The following is a 15,898-nucleotide window of genomic DNA, read 5'->3' as shown; positions in this document are numbered from 1 at the left end:
AGAATAGAATATTCAGTGTGATCGAAAAAAAAAAAAAAAAAAAAAACTTTGTTAAATGAATAATGGTCTGTGTAGATGCACAAATGCATCATTTCGGAGGTACAGCCCACCGAAAACAGCTCAAGAGTCGTAAGTTCAGCAATGAAATGTCGATTGAAGGTCGAGTAAAGAACAGTAATTTTACGTCTAGATTCCATTAATAAGCCAATATATATTGAAAGTATGGTTTTCAGTTCCTTCTCATCCATACAAGACTTTATAAATTTACTTTTACTAACAACCTTCGTCACCCCTGTTTCACATCCACTAGTGGATAAATTGAATCTAGATTCAAAATAATTACTGTTCTTTCATTCGACCTTGATCTGCCATCGTTCTCGAGTTATTGCCCTTTATTTTATAGTTCCTTTTAATTTTCTGCAGGCTATAGCTCCGAGATGACGCATTTTCGCACCAAGGTTGACGTAATACTTTTTCATGTTTTGGTGTAAGCATTCATTATTTAAAGTCATTTGTTGTTTTTGCATTTCTCTATGGATAAATATGGCGAACATACTCAAATTTCTATATTGTAAGCTGTAATAAAGCATACTCTGTCGACTTTAAACAATTATCGATTAAAAAAATATATAGATGAATATCAAGATAGGACATTTGTACTAGTTTTAAAGATATGTGAATATCAGAAATATGAACATATATTTTGCGTGGCAACCAAGAAATTACGAAATAACACTTGCAAAATCTTAGTGAAATTTTATTCCACAGGTATTATAGATAATGTGCGTTTATTAATGCTGATACCTAGTGACAGAGTTATTTTTATTTCTGTCAACTAAGATCTCTTGCAGCTTAAGTTCGTAATTAATAGTTTGATCTAATATTAATAGTTGACATATATTTTGCTCAATGTTGTACCGACATTAAGTCTTCCTATGCACACAAGATTTTAACTGACCGCAGCACGGATCTAGAGCGATGTTGGGCCTTATGCTGTAGCAGGCATGTCAACATCCAGATGAAGTCTTTTACAACATATTTTTACGAGAAATTAGCACATAAAATTACTTTTTCTCTTAGTTCTGTTTAATATAATATTATTCAGCCATTTGTAAGAAACACTTAGAATTTGTAAGTTTTGTGGAACGAACACTTGTACTGGAGGTAAGGTTACATATTGACTGCAAACTGATAAATACAGACATGCAGAGATAAAGCGTTGAATGAAATAACATTAAAAAGGTGGTATCATATGTCAGTAGTTTTGTGAGAGCGTTCCTTTTATTCAACTGAAAAAACAGTACCTAATAAATAAATTAATTAAAATTTCTTGTCCTCTAGGTATCCAGTATAAAATGGCCTCTGAGCTCCATCTGGTGATTGTTAAATAAATAAATGATATTCATCTTATGAATAAATCCTTGAAATGTTTTCTCCACACCGATTTATTTTCCTCTTTGACAAAAATATACATATCTACATATTTCTCTTTAATAAAATGCATAAAAATAATAAATGATATGGCAATCAATTGAAAATATTCAAATAACCTTTTCCTGTACACCATGTCAAACAATATTGAGTATCTTCCGTTCAACAACATCGGATACATATTTCCTAACATTCCACATTTCGAGCTGGCGCGGCAGAGGATGATACTGAAGTTTAGTAACATTATTGAGACTGACAAGTCATAGGTGAATCGCTAAAGATATGGCCAGGACAGCATTGCTAATAAGAAAAGTTCCGATGTTTCTGAATAGAGATTACTCAAACAACACACACATAAACTGCTACCGCAAAGAAAAAAATTCATTCATGATTACAATAATCAACATGATTTTTTAAAAAAATCACATTTTTGACAAGTTCCTTATTATGTGTATATAACTAAAAATACAGTTACACAAAAATAGGTTAATACAAAATACATACGAGTAACTTGCGGTGGGATATATATAAACAAGAAACTAGTAATAAGATTTTGATCTGAAAATTTAATTTTGTTCTTAAGGGTACTCAACTATTGGACTTTCTGAAAAATATATTTAACCATATCAACAAGAACTTCGTCGGCACTATGAGGGGAGGTCAGAAAGATCTTACCCTAACCATGATAGTAATGTAAAAACCTGCACATTGATAGGTTGGCATTTTACTAATGTGTGTCCTAATGATTGATGTATAACAGCCAGAAAACTAGGCAGCAGCAGCAGCACGTTGAACAAAACCGAATACTGAGATGTGATTAGGTTTCTCAATCTTCAAAGAAAATCGGCACGAACGATACAAGAGAGAGCGAATGCACACAGTAAGGGATGCAAATCTTACGACACAATGTAACATTGGAAGATAGGACTCAAAAATGATCGTACAAATTTACATGATGTTCATGACCCACGAGAAGGTCGTCCCTCAACGGCTACAGACAAGCATGATAGCAAAAGTTGAGCAGTTAGTGCTTGAAGGTAGACGTGTAACTATTAGTTTTTCAGCTAGGGAGAGAACATTATAGGACACATTATATTACGACACATTCTGCAAACGACCAAAATGGCACCAAGGGTTCCCCGATCATTGATATCTAAAAAAAAAAAAAAAAAAAAAGCAACAAAATTTCTGTATTAAATGAAAGAAGTTTAAGACTACTTGTTTCTAAATTACATCCATTGTGAAAGTTTATCACTACTGCCTGCAATTTCACGACTTTTTCTCTCACCTCTTTTCCTCTCTGTTTGTGAATACTAAAATAAATGAGTACTTTGATACCAAGAAATACCATGCATCACGTGGATTTCAACATGGATTTTACTCTTACGCGGCATTTATTATTAACACATATTTACAAATTGGGAATATAATTGCAAATTCAAATTTTTAAAAATAATCACAGCAGTAACTAGGACATATGTGAGTTCTTATAATGCTAGTTTCCTAATCTGGAAATGTTTAAGCCAACTGAGTAGTTGAAATAAGTCAAGCTTGTTAGAATAAAAGTATATTTGAGCATAATATCTGAGCTTATACTTGAGTATATTTAAGTAAACAGAGTGATTGGTATTACTAACGTTCATTGCATGGAATTTCACAGCGAGGAGTATTCTATTTAACCATTTTTATTTAAATACCAATGGGGCTACTTACTTACACAGTTAGCACCTACAAATCACACCGAAGTATTCTGTATTCTCTACATATTCTTCCATTTCCTCCAACATTCTCATTCTATCAATTGCTTTCATAAATCATTCGTCTCCTTTAGAGAGAATAACAGTGGGAGGTAAACTGAAATATTTTACTTTTCATTTATTTATTTATTTATTTTTTCAACTTGTATATGATTAAAAGAGTTTTCTACATTATTTATTTACATATTAATTTTAAAACTTGTTATCCTACATTTTCATAACGGACAAATTCAACTTCAATTCATTGGAAAACCACATTGTTCGAGGTATATCTAAATAGTGCAAACGCTTTTTAGAACCAATTAACCACATTATGACAGGTATTTCTGTATTAAAGTAACAATAAAAGAACACGAACACATTTTCAGGTTAATCAAAACACCAACTTAAGAGTACGCCTGAAGTTAGCACAGTGAACATCTACGTCTGAAAATCAGGAAGTAATACCTAAGAAACAAGAAAGCCGAAACTCAATTCGGATCCTGACAATCTCAACAAACCTTGGCCTAATGCTATTGAATCACAATAAAAAGGAATCAAATTTTTAAATTAAACAATTAATTATAATTTTCACACATATGACAGCAACACTGATAAAGCAAGAGTGACATAAGCTTCAATTAAAAACACGAATTAAAAAGGACATTTTAACATTGGTATTAATGAGATTTTATTTGAGATGGGTAAATTATACTTTTTTTTTTCTTTACTGACTACCAATTTAACCATAACTCACATACGTCGCAAAAAACGAACTCTGTTGACCGGCACACCAGCAGCTCACGATACAAACACTTCGGAAGAAGTTTATTGATACAATATATATAAGTACAATCTTAACATATTCTTGCCCTTATATATCGATAAGTAAATAAATAAGAGCATTATTACCGCCAGTATTACTCGCATGGGTATTTTTATTTAATACCAATTTATATATTCGTTGTACATTTTACCCTACAATCACTTATTAAGTATCAATAATGAGGCAAATATGTAATAAAAAAAATAAAAAACGAGTAAATAACATCTCAAATTCTAACAGTGTAAACTTGCCTTTAAATTCATAGGAAAGCTATTTATATTATCTCATGTATGCATACATTACTTTCAGTAGAGTTAAAAGATCATTTCTGACGTCATGGTTGAATAAGGAAAAAAAATAACGGAAATCCTATTTACATTTACATCCTTAATTGAATTCATAAAATATGCTTAAAAGAAATGGTACGTTCACACAAAAGACACAAATTGGAATAACCAACGTTTAAGTACAGTTAACTGACGAAACAACTTCTGGTATTTCAACAACGCACACCAACAATATTAAATACGTCACAAAAAATATTCTCGTACTTAGCTTTATTTTAAATTTAACAACTGCAGTCTTAAACAGAGATGAATCAACTACCACCTTAAGTCATGAGAGTACAGAAAACTCTTAACAAATCATTTATTACATAATGTACATTGATCTTAAAAGTATGTACTTTTTATAGTAAGAGGTAACTACAAAAAATACTGCGTATAATGGCAATTATGAAAACGCTGAACAAAATATAGGGAATCCTCGTGGGTAAAGATAAAAGCAAATCAGTGATTATATATATGAAAGCACTGACTTCGGGCGTGTTAAAGGATCAGATTAATACCTTGCTGTTGACACTGGTGAGAGACGATGATATACGAGATTTTGTATCGCCAAAATGCAAAGGTGTAATAAGGCCTGAATAACACAGAAAAAACATCCAACAACTCTTCTACGCAGGATTTAGAGCAATTTTGAACTTTACTCCAAGTAATTTTATCATATAGCAAACTGCTGTATACCACTTACGAGTCATTTTGTGCGGACTGGAAACCCAATCTTCCGCTTGTCACAGAGCAACTGCCCGGCTACAAATGGGGAATTGATGTTTCGAGTTCATATAGCTACCTGAATCTAGTTTGCAGTTTTTCGACCCTTCTATTATGATTCCCGAATTCGAAATGAACTACTGATGATAAAATCCGTACATTGAAATCCATCCTTTATATCAGTGACTTATGCATAATTTCCTTGCTTTTATCTCTACGCAGTTGGAGCACTCTATCAAGTACCGATAACTACCAACTATTGTTCTCACGGCAAAAACATATACCAAAAATATAACTTGCGTATAAAACTCTACAAACCACCGTACGATCACTATTTTACTCTAGCATATACTACATAAAAATCTTATTAAACCTATGTCAATCATATCATATTGTGTAAAAACAGTCTTATAAAAAATAATTATCACCATTAGATTCCACTATTCATTAGCATTATTAATACTTCAAGGTGTCCTCTCTCTTACACTTCCATCTTCCATACCAAAGTAAGCTTTTGTTACCATATTGACGAACAGACCGGTTTCCACTACACCTACACAAAGTAAATATAACTGTTATATTCAAGGAAGTGTTTACTGTGTCATTTCAGTCATCATATGTACATGAAATCCGTACCAAAACATAATGGAAATATATACATTAAAAAAATATATACCAAGGGTTTTCAAACTGTGCGGCGCAAGAACTTTTGAAAAAAGATCCTACAAAGGAAAATATTTATAGTGCAACAGTAATACTTAAGTCTGCACCCTTTTTTAGTAATACATAGTGGACTAGCCTTCGTATCAAATCTTTTCCACATACGATCAGGGATGACCCTTTTACCTTTGGTTGAAACGTTTATAATGCTTGTTAGATGGCCACCAACGATCTACTTTATCTCTGTAGAATAGTATGTCTTCTTAAGTGTCTTTGGAATTTCGCGTGAAACCATGTTAGTGGTTGTTCGAAACTGTGGACAAGTTCATGAAAGAAAACAACCTGGACTGGAGAAAATGTATGGAAATCCACAGATGGTGCTCGCTCTATGTCAGGACTTTATCAAGGATTACAAGCTTTCATACGTAAGAAAGCCCCTAATGTATCTGGACTCACTGCAATCTATACAGTGTATCCCTTATTTCCAAGAATCTCACTAGTGACTTAAACTCAGTAGTGTCATTAGTAATAGAAGTTGTGAACTATGTGAAAAGTCGCCCCAAAAAAAGCTTTTTTTTTTTTTTTTTTTTTTAATGTGTGAGATATGGGAGTTGTGCATACTTCTCTCCTGTATTATTGCAACTCACGTTGGTTGTCCCGTGCAATTAATTTTCGTGTTTTTGAACTGAAACAAGAACTGTACTTATATCTTGTGGATGAAAATCATCCCAGTGCTGAAAATTTCATCGATTCTCTCTTTCTTCAGAAACTAGCATACCTTTGTGATATTTCTGAGAAACTAAATGTTTTGAATGTGTATTTATAAGGGGACGATACACACTTTTGCAGTTGTCAATCAAGGTGTCAGGCTTCAAAAGGAAGTTGTTGCTTTGGAAGAGAAGCATTGAAGACGGGAACATTAGTAACTGCTTTCCTACACTAAGCAAGTTGTTAGAAGAAATCGGGGACCAGCTAAATGAAGAAATCAAATCAGTGTTTGAGGAATACTTAACACAACTATATGTCCAATTCGAGAAGTACTTTCCAGAGGACACACAGCACAACTGGGTCGTGAATTCATTCAACGCAGAGAATCCACCAAATTTCACCACCCGAGAAGAGGAGCAGCTTATTGATCTCTCTTCAGATAGCACATTGAAGACCAAGTTTCTCTGCATCGTTGCCTGAATTTTGGAGCTCAGTGAAGAATGAGTATCCGGAATTAAGTAAGAAGGCCTTGCGAGTGCTACTTCCTTTTGCAACTTCCTATATCTGCGAAACCGGATTTTCAGCCATGGCGGTGATCAAATCCAAATATAGATCAAATATAAATCTCCAGAAAGAGATGCGTCATGTCATTTCGAAATATGTGCGAGACTTAATAAATTGTGTGACTCTAAACAAACTCATACATCCCATTGACTTTGCTCAAAATTTAAATGTGCCAGTTTTTATTATTCAAATTCCCCCTCTGCTCGTATTTTTCAATTTTAACATAAATAACTGACATACCACAATTTATAATTATTAACACCGGCTAATAGCATTAAAAGGTGTAAGTCGGTGTGTACAACGTAGATCACCTGTGTTAGTGAGATATTTCCATTAATGATTAATAAATGAAACAGTTTATCATAGTGATAGTCTTTCTTTTAAGGACACATGTATTTATGTTGTTGATACATTTCATTTTTAACAGGGGAAGCGCGTTCAGATTTTGGTGGTTGAGGGAAGCCTCAACTGCAAAAAGTTTGAAAATGAAATGAAATTTTTGAGTTTTACGTCCCACGGTTATGCCGGTTAGGCTAAAGGAGACGGTGATTATGAGAAATGAATGAAATGGTGGAATGAAGAAAGTGGGAGAACCCCGAGGAAACCCACGCACACGGTGTTTGTCCACCACAAAGTTCACTTGGCGAGAGCAGGGTTTGAATCCGGAACTCCATGCACCAGAGGTGAACACTCTACCACTGAGCCACCGTAGTCCCCTCTAAAAAGTTTGAAAACCCCTGATATATACTACACCTTCTTAATGCTAAACGCTTCATCGGATAGGGAGGGAAGAAAAGAGAAAAATTACAGAAAAAAAAGATAAGGAATGCTCAGCAGGATGGGGCAAACTTGGAATGCTGGGATTCTGAATAACATAGGCCAGGGTTTCTCAACCTGGAGTCGCGAGAGGGTTTCATGAGGATCGCGAAGATAAGCGGAAGAGATAAATATAATTAGAATCTAATACTGGAAAATATTTTTAAATATTATTTTGAATTTTTTTTTGATAGGCATATTTTTTATACATACTGTTAAGAACAACTAAATAACGTCTACTAAATATTTTCAACAGGTTTCTTTTTTTCTATTTTATTTTATTTTTTATTATTATTGTATAACCCAAAATTAAGGGAGTTATGAAGTTTTAAAAATTTTCAAACGGCCTTCATTCTGAAACAGTATGTAATATAAATGTACTGACCCAATTTGGTTTTAATTCATTCGCTTTTAAGGAAGTTAGTGTATTCACTGTATACAAGAAATGGATTCTACTATTATAGAAATAGATGGATATCGTAAGATTTCCGCAATAGGTATATTAAAAATCCCACACAAGCTTATTACAAACAAGAAATTATAAGGAAGTCACTGGCAAGAGTATATGATAAAATGGGGGTCGTGATAGGAATTAGGTTGAGAACCACTGTCCTAAGCACTTCATATCTGCCTTTTCTGATCTTCATTTTTCCCCATTACTTCTTTTTGTCTTTTTATCTGATGATGAAGTATTTAACGAAAGAACTTACAAAGTATATTCTTTTCAGTATGTGATTAAGTTTTCACCATTTACTGGTAAAGAATTTATTTTCCGTGCTTCGGAAAGCTTTTGTTCCAATGATAACTTTTAAACTTAATACTTATATAATGAATTACCTGCAGGAAATAATGAAAACAATCATACAGGATCGAAAGCAGATTAAGTTTAATAGAGATAAAATTAATGGAACGGGTAGGTAAGGAAGAGTCCAGCAGAATAAACGAATTATATTTTTTTAATGTATAAATATAGGGAAAGCCAAGTGAAAAATAAAAACTAATGACAAAATTAACAAATTATATTATGCCAGGGGCTGCCCTAAGGCATTAAATAAAAGGAAAATTGCAATTAAATAAATACTTCTAAATATAATCTCCCTCGAGTGCAGGGCCTAAAATTCAACGAAATCACAGCTCCACACTGGTAAAAATTTTATACAGTATAGAAAAACTAGTTTAGTCAGCATTTGTTTTGACATAATCAAGTGTTCTGTCCAGTACATCATGTTTACCTGCGACAAAAAAATATTATTATTATTGTTATTATTATGTAGGAACATTTTGGCATATTTAATTGTATTGTATTAAACCACAAAATACAGGAAACAAACTGATAAGAAAAATAGTCACACTGGAAGAAAAAAGTCACTTTTTCTTACATAAGAATTTCACTGTCATTTTTCCGTGATCATCACGCTGTCTGTCTGTTTTCTGCCGAGGCAAATACACCGTTATACCAGGGCTGTTCCTTTGACTTCCTACCAACTTTAAAACGCCTTTCCTTTCTGGCCAGCCATTTCATAACAGCAGAGGTTGGGCTAAAATCTTCCAACGGACTCATATTTATATTAACGTGAAGGTAATTTTTCACAGTAGTGGGAGCCAAAGGGAGTATGTTATCTATTTTCAATATGTTGTAGTCACTTATAAGTCTTTCAAAATCGGAAGAAAATGGTTTCGAAGCAACAACTCGGGCTAGACTTGTTGACAGAGCATGAAATGACTGATTTCCACAGATTTTCATGAGAAGGCTTTTAGCGTCCAGACCTTTCAACATACTGCACGATGATGCCTCTCTATATTGCATTGCAAACTGCAAAAGATCTGTATCAGGACAAATAACTTTGTGGCGACTTAGGAATGGGTTTTCAGATTTGACAGGCATTATACTGTTTGCGATTGTATGTTGTAGTCAAAAATTCAGATTTGTAACTGTTTATCATATAGATTTTAGTAATTTTGCACTTAGTGTTTTTGCACTCACATTGACATATGTTGTTTTTAGCCTGTAAAAACACAGTAAGTGGCATTTCTTGAAGTAAAACCATTAAAAAACACGTAACAATATTTAACAACACTTGTAAACTATACATGGGCCTATAATTTTGAAAAAAAATTAAAAATAAAAAAAAAAAAAAATAAAAATAAAAATAAAAAAAATGAAATATATAAAATAGGTTTATAAAAGCGATACGGGGAGGTCTAGTCTACAGCATTCTACTTACTCCCCATTATCACTGTAGCATACACAAAACGATGGAAAGTAATGACGAAGAAACAGAAACAGATGTTACGTTTCTTATATTAGTAGGCGTACCTATTTTCAGGGATCCCTCCACGTGGGGCGTCGTTTTCCGCACTTAACATCGCCGGGACGCCGCCCCGCACCTTACCCACACTTAAAATTTCCGCGTTAATACGTGAAAAGAATAAAAAATACTCCGAGTTGGTGAAGTACTTCTCCACTGACAAGACCATGTACTCTTTTCCCCAACATGCCCAACTTGGCTCAAATTTACTGCGTTATAGGCTACTGCCTTCTGTACCTGTTCATACTGCTAACTGTGAGCGCGATTTCTCAAAACCGGGTAATATTTAGTCAGTAGTGGGTGCCCACACTAAGAAATTCCTGGAGGGATCCCTGTATAATTTTACTGAGGCTTTGAATTTCAATGTTCCATATAAACATAAATAGACCTAATGTCCAACGCCCAGCAACATGGAAAATTGAATACCCTATGCTGCTCGTAGGCACAAAGTACCGGTAAATCAACTAGATGAGAACCATGTGTCAGGTGTCGTGTCTGCAGGCATAAAGACGAGGAACATTGGCTTACTTTTTGTTTCTTTATTCCCTTCCTCTGTTCCATTTTCGTTATTGTTTCTAAAGTAATGAAATTACTTTACCGAAGACAATAATGCATCGTCACCAAACAGCGAACACTGATCTATAGACAAAAGAATTAACCCGGGCCGGCTAGCGAGATTATTTCCCCATGCAACTTACGAACGGATAATATTTCCTGTGTTATGATTGGTTGTTGAGAGTCTACGGTGCTTCGGCTAAATTTTTGGCGGTTATTGATGTATGTTATCTCTGGTAGTGCATATTTCTATAACGGATTCAAAGGATCGTGTAATTTTTATCTACAAAACAACATATTTCATTATATCGGAAAAGTGTAATGTCCTATTGAAACAACAGATAAACGTGCAGTTAGTTGCATATTTTAAAACTATATGAATGTAACCGAAAACGTTTGAAAACTAAATATAGTTAAAAAGTTCCTTCAACTCAAAATTGGCAATGGTTTTCCCTGCCATCTAGGAGACACCTATACGTATTAACTCTGGGTTAATGTCATATACTAGCAGTTATATGGAATTGAGTAACCCATTGCATAATGAATGTATTGAATCAGTAAGACTTAGTTTGACACACTAAACGCGTTTAAAAACATAATCCAAGAAAAGTAAGGTACTCACATTAATACCACTCCACACTTTAAGAATTATAGTTCCACACTCCTTTCCTACAGTTCCATAAAGTGTGGAGTACTCCACTCAATTTTTGGCCCTGCTCGAGTGAAATGCATTTTTCACGTTGAGCATACAGTGCTTTAATACTACCGAAAATAAATAAATAAGTAAATATATATATATATATATATATATATATATATATATATATATATATATATATATATAAAACTTTTCTTTCGCTTTCAAAATGGTCTCATATGACCGCCTTAATTTCATTATCTTCAAATCTCTGGTCTTTTTTTTTTCAGATTGAAAAAAAGAAAGTAATTGCTCGGGCCAAGTTTGGGCTGTAGAGTGAGTGGTCTATCTGTAAAATCTGTATCTTTTAAGGTCTGTCTCGAAACTCGAGCCGTGTTAACATTGCACTTCGCACGTGAGTTTCTCACGACGCTTTTTTAAGTCTGCCACACGAACCTGAGCCAATAAATCTGCGTAATACTGACCATTCATCGTAGTGTCCTTTGGCGGATAATCGACCACCAAAACACCTTCACAGTCCCAGAAAACAGTCGCCATATAACTTTCAAAGCCGACTTTTCCACCCTGAATTTCTTTGGCCACCTTTTTCCTTTTCCAATCCGCTGCTTAAGACTCCTGTCTATTCTGGATCATATTGGAGAATCCAAGTCTCATCTACAGTTACGATTTGGGCGCAAATTTCGTCGAGATTGTCTCCGGCTCATTCAAAAAAATCTTTACAACTGTCCTGTTGTCCTTGCTTGTCATGCGGCAAGAGTATTTTCAGTACCCAGTCAAATGCTCGTGCAAAATTTCTCCGACCCGTTGTTTTACTAATCATCAACTCTTCCACTATCTGCCACAATTTTATTCTTCGGTCAGCCAGAACTAATTTTTCGACTTTTGCGATGTTTTCTTCAGTGATTACTACCACAAAACGCTATGCGGGGGGTCATCTTCACAGCATTCTAGCCATCCAAGTAAGCGATCTTAGATAAAGCTAAATTTCTAATGTTTCAATCTATTTGTTTAACGAATACTTAGATACATCATTCACAATTAACAAATTTACTACAGCCTGTCTATAATAGGGTAAATTCGATTACAGATCAAACTATGTACGCATCCTTCGATATTTCTAGTTCCCTGACCGAAAAAGGGAATTATTTTTCTTGGAATTCAATGTTTCTTTTCACAGAGTCACAACTTCCTTAGGACACGAACATGTGCTCCAGATATGGATCAAACATAGTACACACGTTACCTATTTTCTTCCAGAAATAAAGTCTACATGACTTAAATGTCCCGTCGTGAGTGTAACAGTTATAACAAAATAAATAAAAGTACTTAATTGCCACTCTACAAGGACTACCAATAATCTTACTAGGGAATCTAATATACATTTACCTGGAATCATTTTTATGTCTGCATTCACTACACTCCAGTCCATCGGTGTCGGAAACCTCCAATCAAGAATGAAATTTCCATTATCAGTGATCAAGGGTCCCTGAAATGGCACGCAATATTAATATGGCTAAAAGTAACAATCTTTTTGTTTCTTTGCCGAAAATATGAGGGTTGTTACAAAAGTTCGAAGTCTAACAAAGAAATATACATACACATGTAATATTTTAGGGCATATTTATTGAATCTTCAGAGGATGTATACCAAATTTTATGTTAATATCTTTGTGGTTTTGCGGTGAAGGAAACCAAAGGTGAGCGAATTTTAATTAAATGGAGAACCTGAAGTTTAGAGTGTTATTGAATATCTCCGTAAAAAGTGTAACGCAGCGCGAGAGCCACGGACACATTGTTTCTACATTACGCGGTAGTGCCACAGTGAAGAACTGAGCAGTTGAATTTAGGAAGGGGAAAATTAGCATTGAAGATGACCTCAGCCAGGAAGGCCCTCTGAAACACTATCTCAAAAAACATTGTCAAAGTCCATGAAAATGCCATAAATGATCGTCAACTAACGATCAGACAGATTGCTGAGACAGTGAGTTACTGCAAGCGTTGACAGAATTATCATCCAGCATTTGGAAATGAGAAGTTTCAGCACGATGGGTATCCAAACTATTAGTCCCTGACCGAAAGATAAACAGGTGTACATTTTAAGGGATAATCTTCAGCTTTTCTGGGCAAATAGAAATTCCTTTCTGACTCGGTTCGTTAACAGTAGATGGAAAGTGGGACCACCATTACAATCCGTGTTAAAACAAAATTCCAAGTGAAAACACCCATCTCTACCTCCAAAAAAGACCAAGTTAGTGATCTTTACGGGAAAAATTATGGCTATTTCTGGGATTCGGGTTATGATGATATTATTTTTCAAAGGGGCGAAAAGTAACCGGGAATAACTATGTAAGTTTCCAACGAAAGCTACGTGTTCGACAGGATAATCGTGCGAAATTGACAAAAGGCGTCCTTTTCAATCACAATATTGCTACCAGATACAATCAGTTCTCGCCATGGCATCAATTAAGGATTATGAATTCGAATTGGTACCTCATCTACCTAATTCGCGAGATCTGGCACTTCTAACTCATTTCTTCCAAAATTTCAAAATAAAACTGGAAATTATTCATTTTTGACATCAATGATGGTACCATGCATCTAGTAGATGACATACTCTACGACTTCGACTAAATCTTTATTACTAGCGGTATAAGTGCATTTGAGCATCGGTAGATAACGTGCTTGGAGTTTCCAGATGCTCCTTCCATAATTAGGCTTAGAAATTTTGTAACAACTCACTTAGCTCTTGTTCTGCAACAAAATCATAAAGGCTACTTTGTCAATGATATGGAATATGAAATCTAATCATACTGATTTTATTACGGAATATATATATATATATATATATATATATATATATATATATATATATATATATATATATATATATATATATATATATATATATAGTCTAAGTATTGAGCCTTTTGCGCACGAGATGGTCAGATGATAACTAGACGTAAAGTATTGCGCCGCAATGAATGAACTTTCCGCAAAACTGTGCTATATTTTAGTTTTATGTCGCAAATGCTGTGTAAATCCGTGACGAAATTTGTGCTGCTTATGGGCAAAATACATTATAAACAGCAACAAACAGTCAATGTGGTTCAATCACATTTGTTCTGGAAATTTCGATGTCTAAAATGCTCCTCGCAGTGGGTGACTAATGACAGCAAAAGTGGATGATATTCTGTCAAAAGTCGAGCAAGACATGAAGCAAACAGTCATGTCATCGCCTATGACTTCACCGTCCATCACTAAACAGTGTTAACCCATTTGGAGAACGCTGACTACAAAAAGAATTTTGATATTTCAATAAATAGCTAGAGCGATATCTCGGCAAAAATCCTTAACGAAGTCAATGGTGACTTTACAACTTGACTGGAAATGGTGACTTTAAGGGTGAATATATATGGAAATGTGCTGAGGTTAATTTTTTGAGGTTGCAACCTTACATATTTAAGGTATGAGTGAGTATATGAAGTTTAGTGTATTGTTGCTATTTACTAAATTACACAGAAGAATTATTACTAACTGCTTCAACCACCAGTATAAACCCATTTATAAATGCAGGTTTTAGCGTGATCCTCTTTGTAGTCTTTACCAGAGTTAGTTTCTTTTTTTCACCTCGAAACGACAGGTGTAGGAAGAAAGTGCAGTGTCATCTTTATAAAATAAACTATATAATAAAAAGCTTCTATGACAATAGCGAGGTATTCAATAGTTTTCTTTCCTGGACTTCGTTACATGAACACACAATGAATTACTGACATTCTATATAGTCACTTTATAAAAATAACTTCCCATCTTTAATAATCACCCCCATGAGATACGATGAAACCACCGATATTTCGGAAACTAAAATATCAGAACGGATAACTTACAATGTTTTAGATCTATTGGACAATGTTTCAGGTCTACTGGAAAGGTTTAGCAACAGAATTGGTAGTATTTTACTAATTTAAGTCAAGCTTACTCTTCTGAAACGAAGTGTTTTCACAGTTGATTACATAAAAAGGAATTAATATAATGCACTTTCAAATCAGGAATAACTACAAGTGTTAGAATATACAATCAAGCAATAAATGAAGTCAGTTACTTACAGACACATTTTCAGTGCTTATATAAAGCTCAAAATGCATCCAACTAAATTCCAAACGCAAACAGTATGAACTTGCATATAAATAAGTTATTCTACACTAAATGGACGTACACTTCACATAGATTTTCTTTTCAGAAAATAGTTCTTGTCCTTTAAACAAACACCTAAAGGCTATGAAATGGAGGAAATAAAGGATTTCATCCCACACCATATTCTCTATAGGCACGCATTCAATTCCATTCAATTAAATTCAAAGAGAGAAAAATGTGTGACTGGTCAAGGAATCGAACTCTACCTAATATTGCCCGTGCTCACACCATTATGCTATCCGGTCCGTTTCCTAACCTCCCACATATCCTTATTCTTGAAGTTGGTGTTCAGACATTCCTTTTTCATATAAAGGAATTATGCTTTTAAATGTAGCTTATTGTTCGTTTGTTGAAGTTTAGTGTACCTTTTATCACCGAAGTCATCTGGGACGT

The 15,898-nt window shown here is 34.3% G+C and overlaps 1 protein-coding gene across 1 annotated transcript in view; it reads right to left on the bottom strand.

Annotated features, from left to right (window-relative positions):
* Nucleotides 1-1,427: 1,427 nt before the first annotated feature.
* Rpi (Ribose-5-phosphate isomerase) overlaps nt 1,428-15,898 on the bottom strand; it is a 36,005-nt gene continuing 21,534 nt past the window's right edge. The window contains exons 6-7 of the mRNA XM_081763031.1: nt 12,702-12,801; nt 1,428-5,598 (exon numbers count right to left, since the gene is read on the bottom strand). Of these exons, the coding sequence (XP_081619157.1) occupies nt 5,510-5,598; nt 12,702-12,801 (189 nt within the window). The 3' untranslated portion in view covers nt 1,428-5,509. The remainder of the gene's footprint in view (nt 5,599-12,701; nt 12,802-15,898) is intronic.

This window comes from Thermobia domestica, chromosome 1 (assembly GCF_964235325.1).
Source record: "Thermobia domestica chromosome 1, izTheDome1.hap1.1, whole genome shotgun sequence".
NCBI classification, from domain to species: domain Eukaryota; kingdom Metazoa; phylum Arthropoda; class Insecta; order Zygentoma; family Lepismatidae; genus Thermobia; species Thermobia domestica.
Note: the sequence above shows the minus strand (reverse complement) of the source record. Positions and strands in the feature narration are given on the sequence as shown.